At 42.8% G+C, this 27,908-nt stretch overlaps 1 protein-coding gene across 1 annotated transcript in view; it reads right to left on the reverse strand.

Annotated features, from left to right (window-relative positions):
* Positions 1-4,959: 4,959 nt before the first annotated feature.
* Positions 4,960-27,908, reverse strand: part of LOC121562910 (catenin alpha-2) — a 150,673-nt gene continuing 127,724 nt past the window's right edge. The window contains 5 exon segments of the mRNA XM_045215777.1: positions 4,960-5,254; positions 8,661-8,795; positions 19,502-19,607; positions 23,261-23,360; positions 23,363-23,441. Coding sequence (XP_045071712.1) covers positions 4,967-5,254; positions 8,661-8,795; positions 19,502-19,607; positions 23,261-23,360; positions 23,363-23,441 — 708 coding nt within the window. The 3' untranslated portion in view covers positions 4,960-4,966.

Here is a 27,908-nt window from a genome sequence, read left to right on the forward strand (position 1 = left end):
CTGTTAGCAGTATAGCCATGGCCACTGGGGACAATAATTCATTTGAAGTCTCCTTCTCTTCCTCCTTATGTGTTGGAAGCATGGGAGGCCAGATTTGTTTAATTAGATCCGAGCAACACTGCAGGCTTTTTAATACTACTTTAAAACTGCTGGAGACGTCCGTTGAGAGCTTTGTTTTCAAGGGACTCAATCCTCTTATATTAGACTTTATTATCTTTAAGGGACAATCTGCGATTGGTACATCCATTGCTGCACTTTTAAATGAATGATGTAGACATTGTATAATGAACCGTGTGATACATTGTATACTGTAGCTTCAAAACATGGTTAAAACTGTCATTCATCTCATGTATGGTCAGTCCTTGCATCTATAGCGCCTTCTATCAATTTTAGAGTGGTGACCACTTTTTCTTTCTTTTTGAATCTCGGATTGCCCCTTTAAAGGAATGACTTTGAAAACGGTCGACACTGTACTGTACAATACCTCACACTGGCCTTGCTTTAAATGCAGGATGGGAGACTGGTTGATTTATTGATAGCAGCTGCCATTGACTTGAAATTGACATCTATGATTCATTGATAATAGCTATTGTGCCATGCAGCTTCATAGTGAGCCTATCGTAGCCTATTATTTGGTAACAGCATGCATGTTCTGTTCATCCATTACCGACACCATACATGGCTGTGCCCATCTAATGTAAAGTAATGGTCTATTTCTCTGCCGTGGGCTTTATTGGATAAAAATATCATTTTTAACCCCGTTTCTAATGTGGGGCGATAAAGCCTGTCAATGTGTTATGATTGGAGGCGCCAGGTTCAAGATCACGCCATTGATCATTGTTTAACCTATGTTTTTTATCCAACAGGGCCTGAGAGCGGAGGAAAGGAAGAGAGATATTCTGAGCAGGGATGAAAGGATGGAGGGTCGTTATCGAATCCTTCTTGACCAGAGAGAAAATGCACTTTCCCAAACGAATAAGGTGTGTGTGTGCGCGTAAAGCAAATACAACATCAAGAACATAATGCATATTTAAAGGATCGTTCTGAATATGACAAACAATGGATATCAATGCTGAATAGAAAAGCTATAACCTTCTATCTTATGTATACAGTATGTAATTCAGGGCATTAATCTGTCTGCGTTCCAAATGTGTTCCATAGGACTCTGGTCAAAAGTAGCACACTTTATAGGGAATAGGGGGCCATTTGGAAAGCAGGCTCTCTGTTATGTTCAGAACATTTCGCTTTATTGCCTTTAAGGCCATGATTTCCCTTGGTATGGCCCTGAGCCATGTTCAAGCCATAAGTACATTGCAGATATAACTGTTATGATCTCTATAGAACTATCAAGGTTCTCTGTTACAATAAGTTGACTGTCGTGCAGACCTGAACGAACTGTACTGTGTTGGCTCTGATCTTTTATTTTCACATTCCAGCAACTATGGTGGATGGCTGCGTAACCACTGGCGAAGCGGAAACCCCCGAAGCCCCCGCAGGCTCCCAGAGAGCATATGAACACTTCATAAAAATAGAATTACAGGAAATTCGCTTTAAAACTGCGCTACGCCACAGTGTGTAACCAGGCCGGCGCAGTACAGCTCGGCTCAGTAGTGGGAAGCGAGTTTGAACTGTATCTATCAGACTTAGCTTACTAATACTTTTTTTTTTAAATAGTACTTGAAAAATCTTTGAAATACTTTGAGCTTTTGCTAGTCTGCTTGGGCGGGATTTGCAGTTTTGGGACTTTTCCATTGGTTTATTAAGACGGAAAAGCTCAAACAGGCTTAGAGAAAGTATTTCAAATGATTTTTCAAGTATTTGAAACCCAAGTCTGGTGGCATATGTTGCAGCATTATATTGGACCATGCTTTAGCATGCTCAGCTCTTGTATCCAAACCTTGTGGTGGTTTCCAGGGGTGTCTTCCCCTTCTGATTGTTGAGCTGCTGAGTGGTGAGGGATTGTTCACTGAAGAACAGTCACTTTTCCCTCTCCCTCCCTCTCCTCCTGTCCCTCCCCCTCTCCCTCTCTCCGTCTCTAATGGAGATTGACGAGAGCTCATCTGTTCGATATCGACTCAGATGCCTTCACACAGCAGAGCTCAGGGTCAGCAGTGACCTTGAGAGGGAAGGCGGAGGAGTGGACAGAACTTTCTTCTGCACTACACTGTTTGTTTGCTCGTTAAGCTACATGAGGCTTAAGTGTAGCATTGGTATGATACAGTGAGTATTCCATTATATTCCTTCCACCACTCCATTCCTTTCAAATCCATGTCGGTCTGCAGTACACTGTCTGTCTGTTTCTTACACAGGGCTTATACATTGTGAATATTGGGAAGAATCTCAATTGCATTCTCTTAATTTCTCGCGTCCTCTCGCCTCCTTCTAAACCCATTAGATGTGGTCAGAAGTCCCGCCCCTCTGAACTTCTCATCCAATGGGTTTTCATAACCAGGTGAGGAGAGAGGACGTGAGGAATCAAGGAAATGCAATTGAAATTCTCCCATGTTATCATACAGGGAGTATTCCACCATATTCTTTACACCAGTCTGTTCCTTTCAGGTCTGTGATGAACGAGAGCACACTTCGGGAGAAAGGTAGAGGATCGGAACACAGCCTGTTTATTTGTTCTTTAGGCTACGTCCCAATTTTCCACCCTTCTCCCAAAGTGCGCACTTGGCCATCCTTGGAAATGATACAGTGAGTGTTGGTATTTGTGCTTTCTGGTACCTCTTTCAGTTTCAAGTACAAAGTTGAATAGGCACAAATACCTGAACTCTTACAAAGTTAAATAGTTTACTGTCTGGCATAGATACAGTACATGTGGATAAATGTGTATTAGCCCTCTAAGGAACCAAGAAACGTGTAACATTCTAACGTGTATAGGTCAAACGGTGGGTAAAAATAGTGTAGAATCAGGCTGGTATTCATGCAATTCATGCAAATTCATGCAACCCTTTCTGGAAAGCCACGATCTGAAATTGAATTGAATACCCACCTTAGAATTCTAATATCTGTTATACTATATACAAATATAGCCGCTTGTGAGTGGTAAAGAAACAGGCGTGGAGGGAGGTCAGTCAAGTTGAGGGGTTTATTAGAGAACAGTGAATATAAAGGTACTTGTATGTATGTATTTACAGGTAAATTCCAATATAATGGAAACACCAACATAAAGTGTCTTAATAGGGTGTTGGGCCACCACGAGCCAGAACGGTTTTAATGCGCCTTAGCATAGATTATGTGTCTGAAACTCTATTGGAGGGATGCAACCCAATTCCATAATTTGGTGTTTTGTTGATGGTGGTGGAAAACGCTGTCTCAGGCACTGCTCCAGAATCTCCTTTAAGTTTTCAATTGGGTTGAGATCTGGTGACAGACGGCCATGGCATATGGTTTACATAGTTTTCATGCTCATCAAACCATTCCATGGCCACTCATGCAGTGTGGATGGCATTGTCATCCTATGGGGGCCATGGTAGCACAAATAATGGCCTGCCCAGCATGTTTTATACATGACCCTAAGCATGCTGAGTTGTTCATTACTTGATTAACTCAGGAACCACACCTGTGTGGAAGCACCTGCTTTTAATATACTTTGTATCCCTCATTTACTCAAGTGTTTCCATTATTTTGGCAGTTACCTGTATGTATGTATGCATGTAGGACTCTAGGGCTTCGTTTAGACAGGTACCCCAATTCAGATATTTTTTCCACTAATTTAACTTTTGACCAATCACATCAGACCTTTTCACATCAGATCTTTTTTAGAGCTGAACTGATTGATTAAAAGACAAAATAGTCAAAACAATATCAGAATTGGGCTGCCTGTCTTAACGCAGCCTAATATTCTCTGAGCAAACCACAACTAATCACACCTCTCCGTGTCTACTATTACACTCTACACAACAATCCAATCAGGCTGCGATATAGTTAGTGATATCAACATGAGAAATTGATTTTTAAAAAGGCAATACCATAGGACCATAAAGTGTGTGCATCGTTCAGGAACACCGTTATGGGTCGGGAAGGAACAAAGAAAACACTTTCAGTTATCTTAAACATAAGTTATTCCTAGCTCTATAGGTAAGGTAACATTCAAACTGGGGGAAAAAAATAAGATATTAAGTTAGGAGGGGAATATTGACATTTTCATTGTACAAAAAAAAGCGCAGATCTGTGGGATAAATACTGTAAACCTCTTCATAATCAGGCAGCGTGATTTAAGTTTAAACTTTTCTTCAATGTGTTATGAGGAGGTTCATGCATTACTCAGTAAACTAAACTCCAGTTCAAGCGCCTCCTTATAATGCACATTATTGAAGAAAAGTTTCAAATTAAATCTCCCTGCTTGATTATATTGAGGTTTACAGTAATATTTGCACAAACCTGTGCTCTTTTGCACCACGAAAATGTCGCCCAAAGTTGATCAACCTCGATAGATGAATCCTCTTGTTACAGTGATTTCACTACTGCGCCATTCATAATTTCCATTCAGACAGTTAATGTGTGTATGAGCAGCCAGTCAGTACCACGATAGTAATGATATAGCTATAATATTGACGGCCACATTTAGTCATTGAGGGGCCGCTCTTCTGATATGTTTTGTTTTTAACTTTTTATCTCCCTTTTTTAAGTAAGTTTTTAGTGTCACACGGTTAAGCTACAGTAGTAATAATAGTAATAAATAGGGGTGGGAGCACGCTGGCTCCCCATTGGCCAAGAAGCCCAAAGTGTTCATGGGAGCTGTAGTTCAGTACAGGTGGCGGGTTAGCAAAGTCCTCCAGGTAGGTTTTTTCATCGACCCTTCGCTCAAAAGGGAGAAAGGAGGCGTTGTTATTATCAGTATAACTCGTCTCACCGAAATAAACAAATTAACACAAAGAAAGAAGGGAGTTTTCTTAAACTTCTCGTTGTCGGTGTTGTTTTTCTTGGTTTCAGTGACATACGTCGTGGCGGGCAGACATCTTTAGAAGGAGTCCATGGCCTTGAACTCGCTGAGGGCCTGGACGGGCGAGATGTGCTTCTTCTGTGAGCCCCGTCGAACACGCGTCTGGCACTCCTCAGGCTTCTCCCGCTTCACCAAGGGCTTCTTCTCGGGCGCCTTCATGCGCCAGCTGACCACAGGCGAGTTGACGGCAGCGGCGCCGTACACCTTGGCGTACTTGGTGGACGCCACATAGCTAGCCTTGACTGTGAGCACCACAGCGTTCATCAAGTTCTTGGCCGCCTGGATCAGGGAGGTGGCGCTGTCCAGCTACGGAGAGAGACAGAGGACAACTTAGATGTTAAAATCCATATACCAACGCTTCATATCTTATGTTGCCCTTATACCTATTTCACTACATAGTATTAACTGTAGTAACAACATTGTAGTTACATAGCAACTGCTTTTACTAGTTCAGCATTAAACATTAAATGGACATATTAAAAACCATCACCTATGGTTAGGTCAACTGCAAACCTGCATCATCAACTGCACATAAAACATTCTGCAGACCCCATGAGGGGAGGAGGGGATGAGAGGAGGGGGAGAGGTGAGAAGATGGAGAGGGGAGAAGGAAGATCTAAGTGATTGGATCGGTGTAAGCAATAATCCAACCAATTGGATATCTTTCAGGACATCAATGAAGCAGATATATTGGACAGGTGTAAGCATTAATACTATTCAACCAATTGGAGATCTGTTATTTCTTCAACGAAAGAGTATTGAGATGCAACCCTAATTAAGAGTATTGAGATGCACCCCTTTCTTAGACAGTCTTTTAGACATCCCATGTCACACTGCAAGATAACAAGAACTGCCTGCGGCAAAGAGCTCTCACTGAAGAAGGCTTTATCAAGCCAACAGTTCTTACAATACAGAGTTGAGCTCTCTGTCTCTGGTCTCCCCCGCAGGGTGATAGCAGGTCCCTCACTCGTCTTATCAGAGCCCTGAGTAGCTAGAAAGGGTCAGAGTGACCGCTCTACCTCCAACACATCTCTGATATGCCAGCCTCATTAAGAGAAAGTGGTGTCCAAAAGAACATGGTTGCATCCCAAATGGCACCCTATTTCCTATATAGCGCACTACTTTCGACCAGAGCCTGTTGTGCGTTGGTCAAAATAGGGTGCCATTTCAGACGCAGTGCCCATAGAGTTTCAGCTCATCCTGTCGGGAGTAAATTACTGCTTATTACTGGGTATTTTAAGCATAATTTGGGGTATCGGGGGCACCCACCGTGCTGCTAACCTTTTTATAGTGACCAGCTGGAGTTCGGAGCCAATTAAATCTAGCGGTTGACTCCCTTCTCGGGGTGGGGGGCAAGGGGGTAGGGGCTGGCCGCAGCCTCTAAATGTCAGCCAAACAAAACAGACGCAGGGAGAGAAGAGAGGTACACCTGACCTGTGTCTAAAAAAAAGTGGGTGTCGTGTCGCGAGGGCGATATTTTTCAACGCTTAATTGTCAGTTGTGTTGAGGACTCCCTGGGTTGGGGCTGGCACTGTGAAGGTGAAGAGAGAGCGAGAGTTTTGCCAGACAATAATCGAGAGGAGTTACTCGAGGACTTGTGTGTTTCTAGCCATAATAAGCCAATTAGAATAGGAGGTCTATTTTAACAGATAATAGCGGACATTTTAAATTCATGAATTGCACACCTACTCGTCGAATCATGGGCATTAATATGGAGTTGGTCCCCCCTTTGCTGTTATAACAGCCTCCACTTTTCTAGGAAGTCTTTCCACTAGATGTTGGAACATTGCTGCAGGGACTTCCATTCAGCCACAAGAGCATTAGTGAGGTTGGGCACTGATGTTGGCGATTAGGCCCGCAGTTGGCGTTCCAATTCATCCCAAAGGTGTTCGATGGGGTTGGGGTCATGGCTCTGTGCAGGCCAGTCAAGTTCTTCCACATCAATCTCGACAAGTCATTTCTGTATGGACCTCGCTTTGTGCACAGGGGCATTGTCATGCTGAAACACGAAAGGGCCTTCCCAAATTGTTACCACAAAGTTGGAAGCACAGAATCGTCTAGAATGTCATTGTATGCTCTAGCGTTAAGATTTCCCTTCACTGGAACTAAGGGACCTAGCCCAAACCATGAAAAACAACCCCAGACCATTATTCTTCCTCCACCAAACTTTACAGTTGGCACTATGCATTCGGGCAGGTAGCGTTTTCCTGGCATCCGCCAAACCCAGATTTATCAGTCGGACTGCAAGATGTTGAAGCGTGATTCATCACTCCAGAGAACGCGTTTCCACTGCTCCAGAGTCCAATGGCGGCTTTACACCACTCCAGCCGACACATTGCGCATGGAGATCTTAGGCTTATGCTGACATCGCTTCCAGAGGCAGTTTGGAACTCGGTAGTGAGTGTTGAAATCGAGGACAGACAATTTTTACGCACTACGTGCTTCAGCACTCGGCAGTCCCGTTCTTTGAGCTTGTGTGGCCTACCACTTCGCGGCTGAGCCATTCTTGCTCCTAGAAGTTTCCACTTCACAATAACAGCACTTACAGTTGACCGGGGCTGACTTGTTGGAAAGGTGGCATCCTATGACGGTGCCACATTGAAAGTCACTGGGCTCTTCAGTAAGGCCATTCTACTGCCAATGGTTGTCTATGGAGATTGCATGGCTGTGTGCTCAATTTTATATCTAGTGTATATGTAGGTATACCATCTTTGTGCAGGTCCACTATTGTCATAGATACAGTGCTTGACTTGGACTAAAATAGGTGTCGGTACTGTATATTTTTAGGTGCAGGAGATCCATAATACTTTTGAGCTAATATTCTATAAGACAGTGGTCACCAACCTTTTCTGAGCCAAGATCACTTTCGCAGTCAAAAAGCAAGCCGAGATCTACCGCTCTGATTTTTTTTTAACATGTAAATGTAACATTAACCTAATAAAAACTGTTTTATAGGAATGAGGTTTGTGCAGTAGGCCGAATACATTATCACAGCATATTGGCTAAATGCCTGGCCTGCCAATATTGTTCTTCTCAGACCATATTATATTTCAAAACTTAGCTTTGATTACAAAATAGATCAGTTGGTGTAGCACTTGCGAGGCACAGCTGAGCACAAATTGAAATAATTTGCAAATAATTTGCTTTTTTATTTTACTGGACTGATGGTACCTGCATCTGATGGTCATGGTGCTTTCAAGACAACTGGGAACCAAAACAAATCATGACGTCAGTGATCTTCAGGTTGGAAAGTCGGAGCTCTAGAAAGATGCCCGAGTTTCCGACTTGGAATTCCGAGATGGATGACCATTCAAAAAATATTTTTCCCAGTCGGATCTAATTTTCTTCAGAAATCCCAGTTGTCTTGAACGCACTGAAGTTGGAAGTCGGAGACTTCCGAGTTCCCAGTTGTTTTGAACATGGCATTAGTCTCAGTAAAGGGAGGGAGACAGCAGCAGAGGGTTTGAAAACGTTACTAGCTTTCAAACTCTTGCTTCCTCCTTCGTTGTTTTCTCAATTCCTCTCAAAGCGCATTGGAGGAGAGGATCCAAGGCTCTCCCTCAGAACTCCTCCTCCAATGCTATTTGAGAGGAATTGTAAGAAACAAGGAGGGAGGAAGCCTCACCAGTGCTTTATGCACCTGAATATAACTATTGACAGGGACCCAGAGCCTTGACTGTACCATGTGAGGATGTTGTGTGGTGAGACTTACCCCAGAGACGATGAGCTCTCCTCCCAGGTTCTGGACCTCGGCCTTGACCTTGCTACAGATGTTGAGCTGATGGCAGTACAGGGCGATTCTCTGCAGGTAGGCCAGCAGGTCCTGCTTGCAGGCCGAGTCAGGGCACTGAGACATGCACACACGCAGAAACATGATGATTACATTTGTTAAAAAGCAGGGTTAAGAAATAGTCTTGTTTTATACGTCAGAATTAGTTAATAAAAATTGTTTTACTAATGAAATGTCATTTCTCCACTGTATTCATTCCTACAGGAGAAAAACAACCAATCATATGAAATAGCATGGTCCGATTGGTCAATTAGCAAGTCCTTTTCCGTCCCTCTATTATGAGAAGCCACATGAGTCTACCTGTAGTATATACTGAGTTAAAAAGACCACCGGAGAGAAGGAGCTACATCCCTAATGGCACTCTATTCACTATATAGTGCACTTCTTTACACCAGAGCCCACGGGGCCATTTGGGAATAGGGTGTCATTTGAGGCACAGCCACAGAGAGAGAGCGGAACAAAGGCTTTTCAGTCCCACAAAGTAGCCGTAATATATTCTGGACGTCATGCAGCGACAATTGCTACGGCCCACAAGTTTCCTGGTGGGTAAAAAAATAACAGTGCGTTCGCTACTTTGCTTTTAAAATGCTCCCGGGCACCGTTTTGTACAGGCACCTTTTTCCCAACCATTAATACTAAATGGTCCTAACTAGATCAGGCAGCTCGTATAGAGTCGAAGGGAAGGGAGAAATTCACACAGGGCTCACTTCCTTGTCTTTAGGGGGCTAGAATACATTGGGAGCCAAGTTAAGGGGCCACAAGAGCTAGCTAAGGGACCATGTTAATTCAGTAGTCCCTCCCTGTTTTGTTCCATTTTCTTCATGAACACGACCCATCTCTACCTATACCCTCAAGTGGCGAAACCGGGTGCTTAGATTGTTCCAATGTGTTCCCTTTCCACACTTGTTTTTTTGCCAGTTTAATTGTGCTTTAGTGTGCTTGTTCGCCCACACTGAGTAAGAAAGTAAGGGTGTGAGGCAGATTGGTGCGGATTGAATCTAAGTTCTCATGGTGCCGCACTAATGGTCACAGACAGCTAACAAACGCACAGTCATACTGTTTGCACATAAAATAAATGCTTTGTTTGCGTCCCAAACGACACCATATTCCCTACATAGTGAACTACTTTTAACCAGGGCCTATAGGGCTCTGGTTAATAGTAGTGCACTATGTAGGGAAATATACACATTTTGTTTACATTATACACTGAACAAAAATATAAACGCAACATGAAAAGTGTTGATCCCATGTTTCGTGAGCTGAAATAAAAGATCCCAGAAATGTTCTATCCGCACAAAAACCTTATTTCTTTCAAAACCTGTTAGTGAGCATTTCTCCTTTGCCTAGATAATCCATCCACCTGACAGGTGTGGCATATCAAAAAAGCTGATTAAACAGCATGATCATTACAAAAAAAAATGAAATACCTTATTTACATAAGTATTCAGACCCTTTGCTATGAGACTCAAAATTGAGCTCAGGTGCATCCTGTTTCCACTGATCATCCTTGAGATGTTTCTACAACTTTATTGGAGTCCACCTGTGGTAAATTCAATTGATTGGACATGATTTGGAAAGGCACACACCTGTCTATATAAGGTCCCACAGTTGACAGTGCATGTCAGAGCAAAAACCAAGCCATGAGTTCGAAGGAATTGTCCGTAGAGCTCCGAGAGAGTGGCCTCCATCATTCTTAAATGGAAGAAGTTTGGAACCGCCAAGAGCTGGCCGCCCTTCCAAAATGAGCAATCGTGGGAGAAGGGCCTTGGTCAGGGAGGTGACCAAGAACCCGATGGTCACTCTAACAGAGCTCCAGAGTTCCTTTTGGAGATGGGAAAACCTTCCAGAAGGACAACCATCTCTGCAGCACTCCAGCAATCAGGCATTTATGGTAGAGTGGCCAGACGGAAGCCACTCCTCAGTAAAAGGCACGTGACAGCCCGCTTGGAGTTTGCCAAAAGGCACCTAAAGACTCTCAGACCATGAGAAACAAGATTCTTTGGTCTGATCAAACCAAGATTGAACTCTTTGGCCTGAATGCCAAGCGTCACATCTGGATGAAACCTGGCACCATCCCTATGGTGAAGCATGGTGGTGGCAGCATCATGCTGTGGGGATGTTTTTCAGCGGCAGGGACTGGGAGACTAGTCAGGATTGAGGGAAAGATGAATGGAGCAAAGTACAGAGAGATCCTTGTTGAAAACCTGATCCAGAGCGCTCAGGACCTCAGACTGGAGCGAAGGTTCACCTTCCAACAGGACAACGACCCTAAGCACACAGCCAAGACAACGCAGGAGTGGCTTCGGGACAAGTCTCTGAATGTCCTTGAGTGGCCCAGCCAGAACCCGGACTTGAACCCGATCGAACATCTCTGGAGAGACTTGAAAATAGCGTGCAGCGACGCTCCCCATTCAACCTGACAGAGCTTGAGAGGATCTGCAGAGAAGAATGGGAGTAACCTCCCAAATACAGGTGTGCCATGCTTGTAGCATCATACCCAAGAAGACTCGAGGCTGTAATCGCTGCCAAAGGTACTTCAACAAAGTACTGAGTGAAGGGTCTGAATGCTTATGTTAATGTGATATTTAAGTTGTTTATTTTTTATATATTTGCAAACATTTCTAAAAACTGTTTTTGCTTTGTCATTATGGGGTATAGATTGATGAGGGGAAAAAAACGATTTAATCAATTTTAGAATAAGGCTGTAACGTAACAAAAAAAAGTCAAGGGCTCTGAATACTTTCCGAATGCACTGTAAGTAAGTAAGCATTTCGTTGGACAGTGTATACCATGTCTATCCTATGTATACGACTAATAAAACTTGAAACTACAAACCACAATTTGAAATAGAAGTGACTGGCGAGATACTTTAGTTGTTGCATAGGCTTTGTCCCTTTTGGTAACACCAGTGAGTGTGCTGTGCATTCCTGAGTCTGTGGCTGTGTCCAAATACCCATACTTGCGTCCTAAATAGTAGGCCATTTGAATGTGAAAAAAAATTAGTTTTACAGTATGTGACATTTTAAAAAATCGAGTATACTTTAAATGCCTCGATGCCTCATTTCGGCTTTGACAACAGCTGATAATCAGATATGGGGTCTGTGCTACCGAAATGAACCAATAACACAAAATAACATAATCGCGCATGACACATTCTCAGTATGCGAAAATAGAATGTTTTATAGTATGTGAATTTTCGAAAATCGAGTATGGTTTAAATGCCAGGATGTTATACTCATTTCGGCTTTTCATCTAGTAGAATTTGATGCACACTTTTCCACAATGCATTGGAAGAGGTGAACTGCGAGTTCTCTTCAAGTAGCTAAACAACAAAAGTAGGCTACTTAATTGGGTAGATGCCGAATAGAGAAGCTTCTGCAGTGATGTTGAAATGTCGGCAGAGTAGTTTTTGTTCTCCTTGAGAATTATCACAAGTATTGCATAGGTTATATCTTTGAAAAAATTAGTTCTCATTGAATAGGGTTTCTTGTTCTCTTGGCCTTCATCAGAGCTTTTAAACTAAATACTAAACCATCTTTTGATTTCTGAATGTGTCGGCACTGGGGACTCAGGATGTGGCTGCGTTATTGATGTCATGTTAATCAGGCCTTTGAGTTGAACGGATTGTTTTAGTTTTGTAGGCTAGGCTACCTATTTAATTATTTAATTCATGAATCAAGCCTTAGCAGTCATTCTGATCTCGTTCCCAATGATCAGTGCTTTAATTTATTGTCCAGCGGGTTCTGAATTTGCGATGCACCCGACTGTCCACGTTTCTGTGCAATAGCCTTTTTGATTTAATTGATATATGTTTCAAGACTTTGGTTTTACTAATAAATATGTTAAAATGGAACCAAATTATCTGTTTATGTCTTCAGTCCTTTTGAATTGGATAGATGGTCTATTTGGGCTACGGTATAGGTTGAATGTGATAGTATGCCCACAACCAATCTGAGTATAGAGAAATTAATGAAATTGGAAATTAGCTATTATCAGACTGGTTAACGTGATACATGTCTGTTGAATTTAGAAAAACCCACCTGCATACCTGCTACTGCGTTACGGCCGTGGCATACTGCTAAATAGTATGCGACGATGAGTACATAGTATGCAGTTTAAGTATGTTGTACTGGTGGGGTTTCTGACACGGCCATGTCAACCCACCAGAGAATTTGGAAAAAGCTGCTGGACCAATTACACAAAGGCCTGTCTCGGCCAAAGAGGATGACGCCATTATCCAAGTTTGGTTTTACTGTGTTTTTATTTTTTATTTTTTGTTCTCTAATATGCTTTGGCCACAACTACAAGTAGGATGAGTCAACAACATTATTTGGGTATGATCAAACAGAATGAGCTTTTAAAAATTCGATTTTCATTGGACAGTTACTTTAATGATCTCAGGCGGGTCAGCTTCAACAAACACAATGGATCATCAAACACACGCACTAATGCCCCCTTAAAGCTGTGTTCATGCAGTGTTGCATGCCGATATTGCAGCCAGTGAGGCAGCCAGTGGAAGCAGCTCCTAGGACATGATTACTGCACCCACCGCCACTCCTGGCTAGCATTACCACTAATTCCACCCAACACAAACACACAAACCAAACACACACACACACACCGTATACAAACACTTAGAAAAACACACACACACAACCCCCTTTCTCCATCACACCAGAAACCCACTAGTCTCTCCCTGCTCCTGGCCAGCCTGGTTCAGGCAGGCAGATGACGATATGGTTCCCTGACTAATAGGCCATCTCCTCAGCAGATTCCCTCCTGATGTAAATAAACAGTACGGACCATTACCTTGCCAAGGCCGCCAAGGAAAGCGGGCAGCTTCATTCTCTCCCTCCCTCTTACTCGCTCGCTCTCTTTCCTGCCACTGACTAGGGGAGGACGAATTCTAGCCTGGAATCTAAACAGAGTGATATTTAGTTTGGGATTCAGGCTGGAATTTCTCTCTTTCCAAATCTTCCTTCAAAATAAGAATTCTAGCCTGGAATCCAAACTGAATGTAGTGAAACAGAGCGATATTCAGTTTGTATTGCCGGCTAGAATTCCTCTCTTCTTCCCTTCATCCTTCTCTAGTCAGAGTGGAATTCTAGCTTGGAAACTAAACTGATCAATGGTGCGATATTCAGTTTGGATTCAAGGCTAGTGGAAAACTTTCAAGAGGGAGGAAGAAGCCATTTAGTTTTTGCATAATTGGACCTGAAATGAATCAGCCGCTCTGCATGGGTGACTCAGCAGCAGGACTTCTGTTATTAAACCAGGGGCCAAAGCTCTGTCAGAACACACACACACACACACACACACACAAAAGCATCACTAAATCACACCTCTATATTGATGGCGTGTTGCATTTCTAATCAGGCTTGTAGATAAAAACAGAGCTCTGCCCATGACTCTGGATGCTTCACAAATGGCACCCTATTCCCTATATAGTGCATTACTTTTGACCAGGTCCCATAGGGACGTGTAATAAAGACATGGATAGAGCGACAATGCAAATATGAATAATGACGTTTTACATACATATTATAATCAATGTCAGTACGCTCCTAATCTGCAACCCCAAACGCTTCCCTATTCCCTACATAGTGCACTACTTTTGACTCCGATGCCCCCATCTCTCTGTGATTCCTTGTTCTCCTGACAATGGCCATTTAAGGCGTCTGGCAGGGAGTCCTAGTAAATGACCATGCCTTGAGTTCTCTTCAACCCCACCTGACCAAGTCTGCATCCTAAATGGCACCCTATTCCCTATATAGTTCACTACTTTTGACCATAACCCTATGGGCCCTAGTCCAAAGTAGCACACTAAATAGGGATTAGGGTTCAATTTTGGATACATACATTGTCCTCACATCTCTATGGTAGGCAGTAACACAGCAGGTTCCCAGCAGGTAGAAAGTTTGTAAAGTTTCCCCCGACTACGCATAGGCCTGAGCTGCTGGACGCAGTGGGCTTTATGTTTTAAGAAAACCCTCAGTAGAGGAAGAAAGAGAGAGAACAAGAGAGAGGGGATAGAAGAAAGATAGAGAGAGTAAAGAGAGAATTCAACCAATGACGTTATTGGTTGATTGAGCCTGCTGTCTGATCAAAAAATAAATGAGTCATGTTTTGTAGCAATTATTGTGGCCTTTGTGTTTCGACGATCACGCTTTCAGCGAGTAGATATGGTTGTCCTTGTTCAATAGAGCCAGACTAGTCTCAACGATGTTCCTTTCTGCCAGGACATTGCAGGATATCTAATTTCTCCTGGCTTTGTAAAAACTACAGCCTGACGGGAGCCATACTTCCTTGTTCCCACCCTCGAAGGCAGGCTTTTCAAAATGGGTGAGGTACTGTACTAGTTTATAGGTTCACCGGATCTATGTTACCGTGCACTGTCTATCCAAGATTACTAAATAATGAGCTACAATGGCTGCTTCTGATTCCTCTTTCCAAGAAGAGCTGGATTATGAAAAATGTTTTGATATTCTTTAACATAGGAACATACAGTCCTATTTATTTGAGCCAGAATACACAAAATAATTGCGAGACCAGCAAGCAGCGACGGCAGCTTAGACCAGCTGGACCAGGACTCAGGAGGGTAAACGAGTAAGTTGTTTTGCTGTCGGTAGCTAGCTAGCAATATAAGGTCTCTTTTAACACGTGTTGTTCAGTACAGTGCAATTTGGTGATCTATTCGGCCAATATCCGAACTTTCCAGTACCACTACAAGTCAAGCTAGCCAAGTTTATTACACATATGATACGTTAATAACATATTAATGGACATACAGTACCAGTCAAAAGTTTTGACACACCTACTCATTCAAGGGTTTTTCTTTATTTTTACTATTTTCTACATAGTAGAATAATAGTGAAGCCATCAACACTATGAAATAACACATATGGAATCATGTAGTAACCAAAAAAGTGTTAAACAAATCAAAATATTCTTCAAAGTTTCTTCAAAGTAGCCACCCTTTGCCGTGATTCTTTTTTAAAAATGTTTTCATTTAGCAGACGCTCTTATCCAGAGCGACTTACAGTTAGTGACTGCATACATTTTTCATACTGGCCCCCTGTGGGAAACAAACCCACAACCCTGGCGCTGCAAGCACCATGCTCTACCAACTGAGCTACAGGAGGCCTACTGATGACAGCTTTGCACTCACTTGGCATTCATACAACCAGCTTCACGAGGTAGTCACCTGGAATGCATTTCAATCAACAGGTGTTCCTTGTTAAAGGTTCATTTCTGGAATTTCTTTCCTTCTTAATGCGTTTGAGCCAATCAGTTGTGTTGTGACAAGGTAGGGATGATATACAGAAGATAGCCCTATTTGGTATAAGACCAAGTCCATATTATGGCAAGAACAGCTCAAATAAGCAAAGAGAAAGACAGTCCATCATTATTGTAGGACATGAAGGTCAGTCAATCCGGAAAATTTCAAGAACTTAGAAAGGTTCTTCAAGTGCATTCGCAAAAACCATCAAGCGCTATGATGAAACTGTCTCTCATGAGGACCGCCACAGGAAAGGGAAACCCAGAGATACCTCTGCTGCAGAGGATAAGTTCATTAGAGTTAACTGCACCTCAGATTGCAGCCCAAATAAATGCTTCACAGAGTTCAACTAACAGACACATCTCAACATCAACTGTTCAGAGGAGACTGCGTGAATCAGGCCTTCATGGTCGAATTGCTGCAAAGAAACCACTACTAAAGGACACCAATAAGAAGAAGAGAGTTGCTTGGGCCAAGAAACGTGAGCAATGGACATTAGACTGGTGGAAATCTGTCCTTTGGTGTGATGAGTACAAATTTGAGATTTTTGGTTCCAACCGCCGTGTCTTTGTGAGACGGAGAGTAGGTGAACGGATGATCTCTGCATGTGTGGTTCCCACCGTAAAGCATGGAGGAGGAGGTGTGATGGTGCTTTGCTGGTGACACTGTCTGTGATTTATTTAGAATTCAAGGCACACTTAACCAGCAAGGCTACCACAGCATTCTGCAGCGACACGCCATCCCATCTGGTTTGCGCTTAGTGGGACTATCTTTGTTTTTCAACAGGACAACGACCCAAAACACACTTCCAGGCTGTGTAAGGGCTATTTGACCAAGAAGGAGAGTGACGGAGTGCTGCATCAGATGACCTGGCCTCCACAATAACCTGACCTCAACCCAATTGAGATGGTTTGGGATGAGTTGGACCGCAGAATGAAGGAAAAGCAGCCAACAAGTGCTCAGCATATGTGGGAACTCCTTCAAGACTGTTGGAAAAGCATTCCTCATGAAGCTGGTTGAGAGAATGCCAAGAGTGTGCAAAGCTGTCATCAAGGCAAAGGTTGGCTACTTTTTTGGTTACTACATGATTCCATATGTGTTATTTCATAGTTTTGATGTCTTCACTATTATTCTACAATGTAGAAAATAGTCAAAATAAAGAAAAACCCTCCAAACTTTTGACTAGTACTGTATATAGTGCAATAGAACAGCAGTGGAATTTCCCTTTAAGACTCTTACACCTCCCTCTCTCTCTCTCTCACTCACACACACACACCTCCCCCTCAATCTCCCATCCATCCGCAGAACAGTCAGACTGACAGACTGCTCTTACCATGCTCTTCAATAGGGTTTGACATGGAGCGTGGTAACAAGGGCTGCTACTTGAGAGACCTGTCCTACTGTAGCACCCCAAAGCTTCAATCTCACACACACACACAAACACGCTTCAATCTCCCTGACACGCCTGACTGCGTCTGTCAGCCACAGGTTAACGGCACAGCAAGGTGTGAATGCAAAATACTTGTCCTCTTGAAAAACAAGGCATAAAAAGTATGACAGTTATTTGTCGAAGGCAAAATTATGAAAGGTGCTTTGGAATTAGATTACATCTAAAAATACAGTGGCTTGCCAAAGAAACACAAGATCAAATAGTCTTTCTATTCGATGATAAAAGCAAACTCTTAAATGTTTGAATATTTTAATACCCATTTACGGTATGTTGTGCCTGGATGATGTGTGTTTCGCATTGCTCCACACGGAAATACTCTTAAAACAAATCTCTGTTTAAATTGGGAGAAAATCAGGACCCTCTTTTTACATTGCAGAATGAGGATTCATCCAAAATGGCACCCTATTCCCTATATAGTGCACTACTTTTGACCAGACCCTGATGGGCTCCCATAAAGATCTGGTCAAAAGTAGTGCACTACTGTATATAAGAAATAGGGTGCCATTTCACACGCACACTCATCATCTAGCATGAGAGGAGGACAGCAGAAGGCTGTGAATATTCAGCAAACACCAGTCAAAGAATCGTTTAAAGGCGGAATTAAAAATGGCAAGCCACCTGCTCAGATTCAGCATTTGTTGATTCAGTCCGAGGGTAGGCTGCCAGTGATTTGCTATATGACAGATATTCACCGCCTGACACCCACCCAGTCCTGCTTGCAGAGCGAACGGTCGGTGGCCACAGTTCAACAACACACTAGCCAGGAGCTCTGTGGGTTTCTTCAAATATGGCACACACACACAAACACACACACACACACACACACACACACACCAAGACTCAGGCCAGGCTCACAAACACACTGCACTACATAGGATACTGGTGAGGGGAGGATGGCTCATAATATGGAGTGAATGAAATGGTGTCAAACACAAGGAAACCATGTGTTTAATACTGTTCCATGTATTCTATTCCAGCCATTAGTATGAGTTCGTCCACTGATATAAAATGCCACCAGCCACCCCTGCTGCACTAACATCCTCATAATTTGAATGTCATCAGACTGATTGTGATAGCACAGCTTTCCCTGAGTAAAACATGCAGCAGTTATGACAACGACACCAGGAAGAAGAGCACGGAGTCCTAATGAATCAACAAGTCTTTGTGCATGAGGCTACATGAGGCTAATTCTCACAGCTTATTCAAGACAGACGAAAATGAAGAGGCAGATAATGTATTACCTGGAGTGCTACTATTAAGTACTAACAAACACAGATATACACACACACACACACACACCCCTCTCTACCCCGTTCTCCCTTTATCTTCCCTAGCCAGGAGGAGCAGCCGCATTGATTGATTCGATATTGAAAATAGTCTGTCAGCGCGTTTTGGAGAGGGTACTCATCTGATAATGAATGGATGCAACACCTCAGCGCCGCTAATTAGATTAAAGACACAGACAAAGCCCCTAGCTCCCTGCTCCTCTCTGCTCTCACAGTGCAAGGAAGTCCCATTGGGACAGCCAGCAACGCGCCAAGACAGCTCACTGTGCCTAGATCCATTGCTTCCCACTAACAAACACACTAAGGCACACTACATAGTGCACGACTTTTGAGTGCACTATACAGGGGATAGGATGCCAATTGGGACGCACCCTAAAAAGTCCCTGTTGGCCATAATGTATATACCACACCTCATACACTTAGCCTGAAGGCATAGGCCCGGTTTAATTTAATATAGCTCTACAGTAACTCCTTCCCTTCGCTTCTACACCTTTGGGGTTCAAAGATCTGAGAAGCTCTGGATAGGTCTGAGCCGGTGTGTCCCAAACCTTGAATCGTCCCATCCAGTGCCACTGATCTGATGTATTCTGAACTAGCACAGCTGATTCCAATTCCACAGGTTTGATTTGTTGACCAACTGAAGGTGTGCTTAGGAGAGGTTTGGGAAACGATAGTCTATAAGCAATATGGTGAAAAGTGGATCTATCCTGAACACACACACACATACACAACGGGGGGTAAGTGTTACCTGGTCGGCGACAGCGCGGGCCAGTTTGTCCATCCTGGAGCCTGCCTCTGCGATCTTCTTGGCGGCATTGATGACATCAGAGGAGTTCTTCAGGGGCCCTTTGCCTCTGGCGGGGAACACAGGGAAACAGGACTTAAGTTCTAGTATGTTTAAAGTTCAACATTTGTATTTATCAAACTGCAGACAGCAAACACTCTCTGAAATACTTGATATTAACAGATTAAAATACTCAAAAAAGCTCCATTTTATATTCACTAGACACTTTCCCACTAATACATAATGCATACGATAAAAACAGCATTAGTAATCTTCCTAAAACTGAAAAAATATAACAATGCCCCAAAAACACCCAAAACGTGGGCCGCAACTAGATACGTTCTTCTCAAATCATGGTGCTCTATCATTAGTAGCTGACAGCTGTCAACATAGGTCTTTCTCAAAGCTCATCAGTATTGGTGCCAGTCTGTTTCTGCTCTCATGCCAACTCCTTATGGAATTGTCTTGACAATAACAGCAATGGAGTTGGCAGGGCTACAACAGATCAGGTAAGATAGAACTTAGGTCTAGAATCAATCAGATCAAGCGTTAACCGGCGATAGCAGACACCCTCATAGCTGATGTTTTGGCGGTGTCGGAGGTGGAACTGCGTTTGAGCCGTCAAATTGGTGAGCAGCTGCTCTTGCAATCATTGTCACAAAGCCACACCCGCCCCACTCGCGTTAGAAGTTCAGAACGAGAAAGTGCAGGCTATATAGAAATAATTATGCTCAAATTACGCTCCGTGCAGCCAATGGAAATGTCCGCTTTAGGTATAATGCTGGGAGCCACTTGTGGATTTGACAGCTCTAAAGCAGTTCCACCTCCGACACCGTCAAAACAACCGCTATACGGATGTCGGCTAAAGCGGATCTGACTGAATAGAGCCCTTAGCCTACAGTTTAACCAAAGCATGGTATCACTACTCTACTGATATAGCCTGGCTCATGCAGTTTTCTAGTTGTAGGATGACATGCACCCCCACTGACTGAAAAAACAGATTTATAGCAGTAGTCACTTATATTGGCTGACATCCTGTTAATTGGGCATTTGTGAATCCATGCATGATGTGTCATTTGCTGCGTCTCAAATGGCACCCAATTCCATATATAGTGCACTACGTTTGAGCAGGGCCCATGGAGATCTGGTCATAAGTAGTCCACTATATAGGGAATAGGTGCCATTTGGTTATCAAAGTTGCATGGTGACATTATATTCGCCAATTCAACAAATGTCACCACAAGGGTCACTTGACTAAAGTCGGTGCAATCATCACCACCACACCACATCGATAATTGTTCATCATTATGAAACTGCATGGATGCATCCCAAATGGCATTCTATTCCCCATAGTGGTCTGGTCAAACGTAGTGCACTATATGGGCCATTTGGGAAGCACATATAGCATCGTCCCCTTGTTGTGCTCTGTATAGCTAGCATATTATGTCCACTGAATCATAGTGCCATGCCTTGGAATAGGTACATTGGGTTAAGCACAGGGCTAGCTATGACATGATATACAGATGGTGGGGGCTCGGAGAAAAGCTGTTGCCTTCCAAAGAACATCAACATCCACACTGTAAACACTACACAGGATCACAATCATCCTGGTTTGGCTACATTATATTCTATCTGATTCAATGGTAATAAAAGACTGTTGGATCTCTGTTCATCTAGCTGCTGCTGGTCTACACAGCCTAATCCCAGCCCATACCTGTTATCCTGACCAATAGCAGGACCTGGATTTCGATTTGTTCCAGCCTAGCCACTAAAGCACCTGATTCATCCAATCAAAGGCTTCTTTATTTGTTGATTTGTTGAATCAGGTGGGTTTGATTTGATTTGATATAGTGTTGGGCTGTGACAAAAAGGCCGGACAGCCTGTAGCGAAGTGAGTTGCCTGTGTGTGGTTGCAGATCCTACCCATACTATTATTTATTTATTATACTATATTATTTACTAGTCACACTCATATCTAGTACTACTTCAATTCAAATGAATGCACAAAGGACAGATTAGCATGGCTAGGAACTGCGAACAACAGAACATGGCAAACTCACACAACAAAGGAGATGTTTCCAATCTAAAGGGGGAAATTGGACAAGTCCAGTAACTTCGCTCAACCATTGAAGAGGAGTGGAACAACATTCCACAGGCAACAATCAACAGCCTGATCAACTCTATGCGAAGGAGATGTGTCGCGCTGCATGAGGAAAATGGTGGTCACACCAGATACTGACTGGTTTTCTGATCAACGCCCCTACCTTTTTTAAAAGGTATCTGTGACCAACAGATGCATATCTGTATTCTCAGTCATGTGAAGTCCATAGATTAGGGCCTAATGAATTAATTTCAATTGACTGATTTCCTTATATGAACTGTAACTCAGTAAAACCTTTGAAATTGTTGCATGTTGCGTTTACATTTTGGTACATATTACTACAGTCTGGTTTGGCAATTTATCAGTTCAACTGGAATCCCAAATTGCCCGTCTGAAACAAACTGCCATGAAGGTACTCTCGAGTAGCGCAGTGGTCTAAGGCACTACATTGCAGTGCTAGCTGTGCCACTAGAGATCCTAGTTCGAATCCAGGCTCTGTCGTAGCCGGCTGTGACCGGGAGACCCATGGGGCGGCGCACAATTGGTCCAGGGTAGGGGAGGGAATGGCCGGCAGGGATGTAGCTCAGTTGGTAGAGCATGGCGTTTGCAACGCCAGGGTTGTGGGTTCATTTCCCACGGGGGGCCAGTATTAAAAAATAATAATAACAAAAAAAAACATGTAATGTATGCACTCACTAACTGTAAGTCGCTCTGGATAAGACCGTCTGCTAAATGACTAAAATATAAATGTAAGGTCATGGGTGTGAGGCAACATCCCTCCCTGTAGACTATTTTTGAACAGACCATTACCAGACAAGCGCAGAAAATAATTTCATATCCCTCCCATGTACTTCACTCCGGTATCTGCTCCTCCCTCAGGCAGACACTATAGGGTCCCTACAAGCTGAACAGGTATAAGCACTCCTTCACTCCCATGTCCATCAAATACCTAAACAGCAATAAGTAAGGCTGAGCTGTGTTAGTACTCCACTGACAGAATAAGGGAATATGCAAAATATTATGTATGTGGCTATATGAGAAGTGTTTGATGATAAGGGTAACGTGCAATGTATGCATTATGTTGAGTGTGTAATGTACATTGTCTATTTTGTATACAGAAGTACTGTGTGTCTAAGACTATTTTCCCCTTCGGGGGAGCACACACTCCTGAGAGGGCCACTTTCATTAGGCAAATGTGGTGAAATGTTGCAGACATTAGAATTGTCATGAATAGAGCGGATGTTATTCGTTATTCTAAACTTCAGTTGTTTGTTACATGTTTCTTTTACTATATTTCTAATATCTAAATATTCCACAGAGATGTGCCCTGCTGAAGTGTGCTATGGGTTTTAGGGAATTTATCTACCATAGAAATATAATGACTAGAATGGGTATATAGAGCCTCTGTCCATGGCAATATTACTGGTAAACTCATGACATGGTATTGTTATGCATCATTTCCAAATGGCCACCGGTCCACCCCATAACAAACCTGTGACTTGAATGGGGACACCCGTTCTAGTAGTTCTATACTATTATTATTATTATTATTATTACATTGACATTCATAAGGAATACCATTCACTTCAACTAGGTTCTCATTAGCCACATTGTTACTGTACCTGGTGAAGTCTGTCATCTCCATCATGATCATGCACATCTGCTTGGCAAGGACGATGATGTCGTTGCCATTGTCGTCCCACTTGGCCACTTCGGCGTCAGCTTGCACTTCTCCTGCCGGAAGCTCTCCACCTGCTCGGCGATCTTCGCCTTCTCCTCCTGAGGAAGCTGGGCCATGATTGCCTGAGAGGGTTAGGAGAAGGAAGATGTAGGAGGAGGAAGAGGAGGGGGTAGAGGAAGGTGAGTAGGGGAGTCAAGAAGAGCAGATGAGGAGTGAAACATACAGGGAGTGAATAGGGAGACGTGGGAGAAATGGGGAAGAATAGATTGAGGAGGAAGAGAAGGAATAATCAAACAATTAAACACTGGCAGTGAAAAGGCTTACTATGATACAACAAATACCAAAGCTTAAGCATAAATTGATCTTAAAATATTTTACTTGACTAGCCTATATTCCTCAGTATAGTCAACGGGAATAGATATTGAGTTAAGAGTTTGACTTTGCCCTTCTGAAAGGCTTCCGAATAAAGTTATAAACTTGACAATTAATCAACCAGCGCTCCTAAAACCCCCTGACAACTTATACTCATGAAGACAAAAATCCATTCCTCGGCTCGTTTTGCCATGATAATACATTTTTCTCTCTCACCATAGCCATTCCAGGCAGGTCTGAGATGGCATAAATCTCTAGGCAAGGTCACCAGCGCAGTAGAGGCTCCGATATTATTTGGGAGATAAATGTCTAATTACTTTACTTCTTATACCAGTCAATGAATAATGTATTTGTTCAACATTCTGAGGTGAGTGCAGGGGAGCAAAGTAAGTCGAGCACTATTAGGTTTGTACTATTGATTCAAAACAGAGGAGGAAAGGAAAGATGAAGTATCCATTGCATGGTTGATATTGTTTTTAACCGCACCTTCCCTACACTGCAAAAAGAGAAATATAAAGATAATATATTGAGTGATAATTCACTTCAAATGTGTTTTTGTTCTTACCAAGATCATTTATCTAACGTCATTTTCTTACTTCTTACTTACTTACTTACTTATTTATATTTTAAACAAAAAAGGTAAGTTATCTTATTTCAAGATATTTTGATATTTTAACTTAATTGTCTTATTAAGGTAAAATATCTTGAAAAATATCTTGAAATAAGATAAATTACTTTTCTAGGTTAAAATAAGCAAAAATATCTGCGACTGACATTAGATAATTTAGCTTCGTAAGAAAAAAGAAAACATTTAAGTGAATTATCACTCAATATAAGATATTTAGGTTTGCTTAGATTTCACTTTTTGTAGTGTAAACTCTATGCTTAATGATTTCCTACTCTGTCCTTGTTTCCTCGATTCCTCGCCTCCCTCTCAAAGCTCATTGTAGGAGATGTGAGGAAGGGACTTTGGAAGCAAGGTTTTGATGACTAGTTTCCAGGCACAGTCTATAAACTCTCCCTATAACACGTAGACTGTCTTTATAAGCATGACTTGTCTCGCTAAGAAATAACTTCCCCACTCTGCCTCCTCCGTCTGTCTACGTCCCTCCCCCATTTCTTTCACAGCAAAGCTGGTGTGTGGGGGTGACCGGCAGGATGAGCTCAGTGTGAACGTGTATCACCTTTCACCCGTCCCTCCATGGAGGTGTGAGGAAGAGAATAACAACCACAAATGACTCGTCTTCCTCTCATAAAGTACCTCAGAACGGAAGGAGAGAGAGCATGAGAGAGAAGCAGAGAGAGGCGCAAAGCTGTTTTAGGCCATCAGACATTGCTATCTCATCACACAGCACCAGATGTCACCCTACTGATCACTCCCTCTCTACAGTCTCAGAGCCAGATATTATACTTTTGGCAGTGCTGCCCAAGTGGAACCATTTCACCACCGGAACCTTGCTGGTTTCAGTTTCAGAGCGAGCTGGACCAGGGCGCTTTCTCAATTGGTATTTTCTTGATTTCTCACAAGGTTCTTAAACCCACATTGGTGGAGAAGATCCAAGAACCTTCCCCTCGGACCCTCTCCTCCAATGGGATTTGAGAAGGAGGCAAGGAGAGAGGACACGGGGCAAGGAGAGAGGAATTGGGCAAGTGACCATGTTTACATGCCTCAGGCTGGTGTTTGAGTAGTGGTTTAAAGCAGTGGTTCTCAAACCTCTCCTCAGGGACCCCCAGGCATTCCATGTATTTGATTTATTCCAGAGCAAGCACACCTGATTCAACTTGTCAACTAATTAGATGAATTAGTTAAAACAAAATTGTGAAACGTCTGGGGTCCCCAAGAAGAGGTTTGAGAACCACTGTTTTAAAGCACAGATGTTCCATTATATTGACCAGATACTCCATTGGCCGCTCTAACAATTAAAATAAATGTCTTTAAAAATGGAAGGCAGTCGGGAGGAGGCAAGATCAGGTGGGACCGTTCTAGTCAATGAGAGGACAGATACATCTCTGAACATCTCTGTGTCCTACTTCTATCAGCACACTCGTAAGAACCTAAGCATTACAGCATGTATATTTGATCAAATTAACTCATGAAGCAAATAAGCCATTACATTTTTGTTGACCAAATTCGACAGTCTCATTTACCTCCATACAAAACCTCCTGGCTTGGTGAGCGAAAAAACGCCACCTGCTGGAGAAGACAGATTATGGGCAGAGTTAACCCTCTCGCTTCGCCTCTGCCTCTCTGTTTAAAGCAATGCAAACACACAAACAAACCTAACCCCTACAGCGTTGAGTGTAGCTACACACACACTAATCAGTGTGCCACCAATCCTATTCATAAACAACAACATGGGTGGGTGAGAACGGCGGTAGGTAACACTTAAACACACGGCAGTGTTAGCCTGTAATTAAACCCAACAGGAACCAACATTACAAGTGAAGAGGGAAAATCCTCAAGGGAAGCTTTCTCCTGTAGCACTCTTCATAGACAATGAATTCAGACACGCTCTGTTAAATATCGTATTTAATGTGAGACTGAGCAGCCAACAAGAGGGCAGGTGGGAGGAAGTCCTGTATTAAACTCCAAGTGGAATCAATCGCGACAGGTTAGTGCATACACCGAGAAAGAGATGGCCCCATCCCGACCGTGAGCAACACCATGGCAATTAACTGGATAATTGCACCCCCCCCCTTCCCCCAGACGGGTGGCGACGGTGAGGGGGGGCTCGCCTCAGCACCACACCGCCACGGACCCCCACAGTCAGGGGTCAGACATTAGCATTCCCTCCACGCCACATCTATTATTCACTGATCACTAATTATACGGGGTGCCAGCGGAGCCGAGGCAGCTGGACGCTGCCATGATAGTGAGGAGCATGGGGTCTATTCATTAATGGACTCCGTAGCAAAATGTTTTGCAACAGAAAACAAAAAACAAGCGTTTCTTATTGGACAAGTTCAGGTAGTCCTTCCCTGTAGCAAATAGTCTGGATAAAATGTCATTAGCTGCACACTATCTAGTGGTAAGAATAAAGCCTGGGTTAGGTGTGTGAATTCCTCACGTCCTCTCTCCGGTGTTGCTCATTAATTCAATAAAATACTTGACATACTTTTTTGAAAACCTAGATCTATTCTTAATTGTTATAATCCAATATATACCCACTATATTTATCCAGTATGTTTTATATATTACAGTATATGCATGTACTGTGTGAATCAGTAGAATGTATGTACTGACCAAGACATTCTGAAACTTGAATTGTTGACCAGATCGAACCATGTATTTTAAAAATACCATGTTAGCTCTCTGTTAAACATCATGTTTATGCCACATTTGGCTAAGTAGTTTTTATATATATGTAGTGACGACCGAGGAACCTTCCCATGTCGACCAATCTAATGTATGGGCAGTTTTGGGCCCACCAATTGTGCGTGAATTGGAAGCCTCTAAGACATGTATCTGGACATTTACTTTCAAGGTGTTTGTTGAAGCGCAAACCCTTACACCGTACTCCTGAGTGGCGCAGTGGTCTAAGGCACTGCATCGCAGTGCTAACTGTGCAATCCAGGCTCTGTCGCAGCCGGCCGCGACCGGGAGACTCATGGGCGGCGCACAATTGGCCCAGCGTCGTCCAGGGTAGGGGAGGGAATGGCCGGCAGGGATGTAGCTCAGTTGATAGAGCATGGTGTTTGCAACGCCAGGGTTGTGGGTTCGATTCCCACGGGGGGCCAGTATAAAAAAAATATATATATATATATATATATATATGTATTCTCTAACTGTAAGTCGCTCTGGATAATAGCGTCTGCTAAATGACTAAAAAATGTAAAAAAAAAAAATATATATATAGTATTGGATTTGGATAACCTGTGAAAGATTCATTGAGTTGTCTCATCACTCCTCTATAAATCTGAATTCAATACTTCATCTTCATTTTGGAGTTAGAAATACATTTACATAAATGTTTGGGTAGATTTCAACACTACCACTCTCCCACTCCACTTTCACTACCACATAACCATACCTTTCAATGCATCTTCTTGTAGCTCTAAAATATTGCCCCTCATTATGAATTTTACTGATCATTCAACATTTACGCACACACACTAATAGCCATAATCAAGTAGCCTACATCAGCTTTTACATTGTTCTACATCTATCTGCTTCTACAATTGAACATCCAAACATTTTTGGTCATTACTGTATCTAG

Source organism: Coregonus clupeaformis, unplaced genomic scaffold (genome assembly GCF_020615455.1).
Source record: "Coregonus clupeaformis isolate EN_2021a unplaced genomic scaffold, ASM2061545v1 scaf0511, whole genome shotgun sequence".
In the NCBI taxonomy this organism is placed as follows: Eukaryota; Metazoa; Chordata; class Actinopteri; order Salmoniformes; family Salmonidae; genus Coregonus; species Coregonus clupeaformis.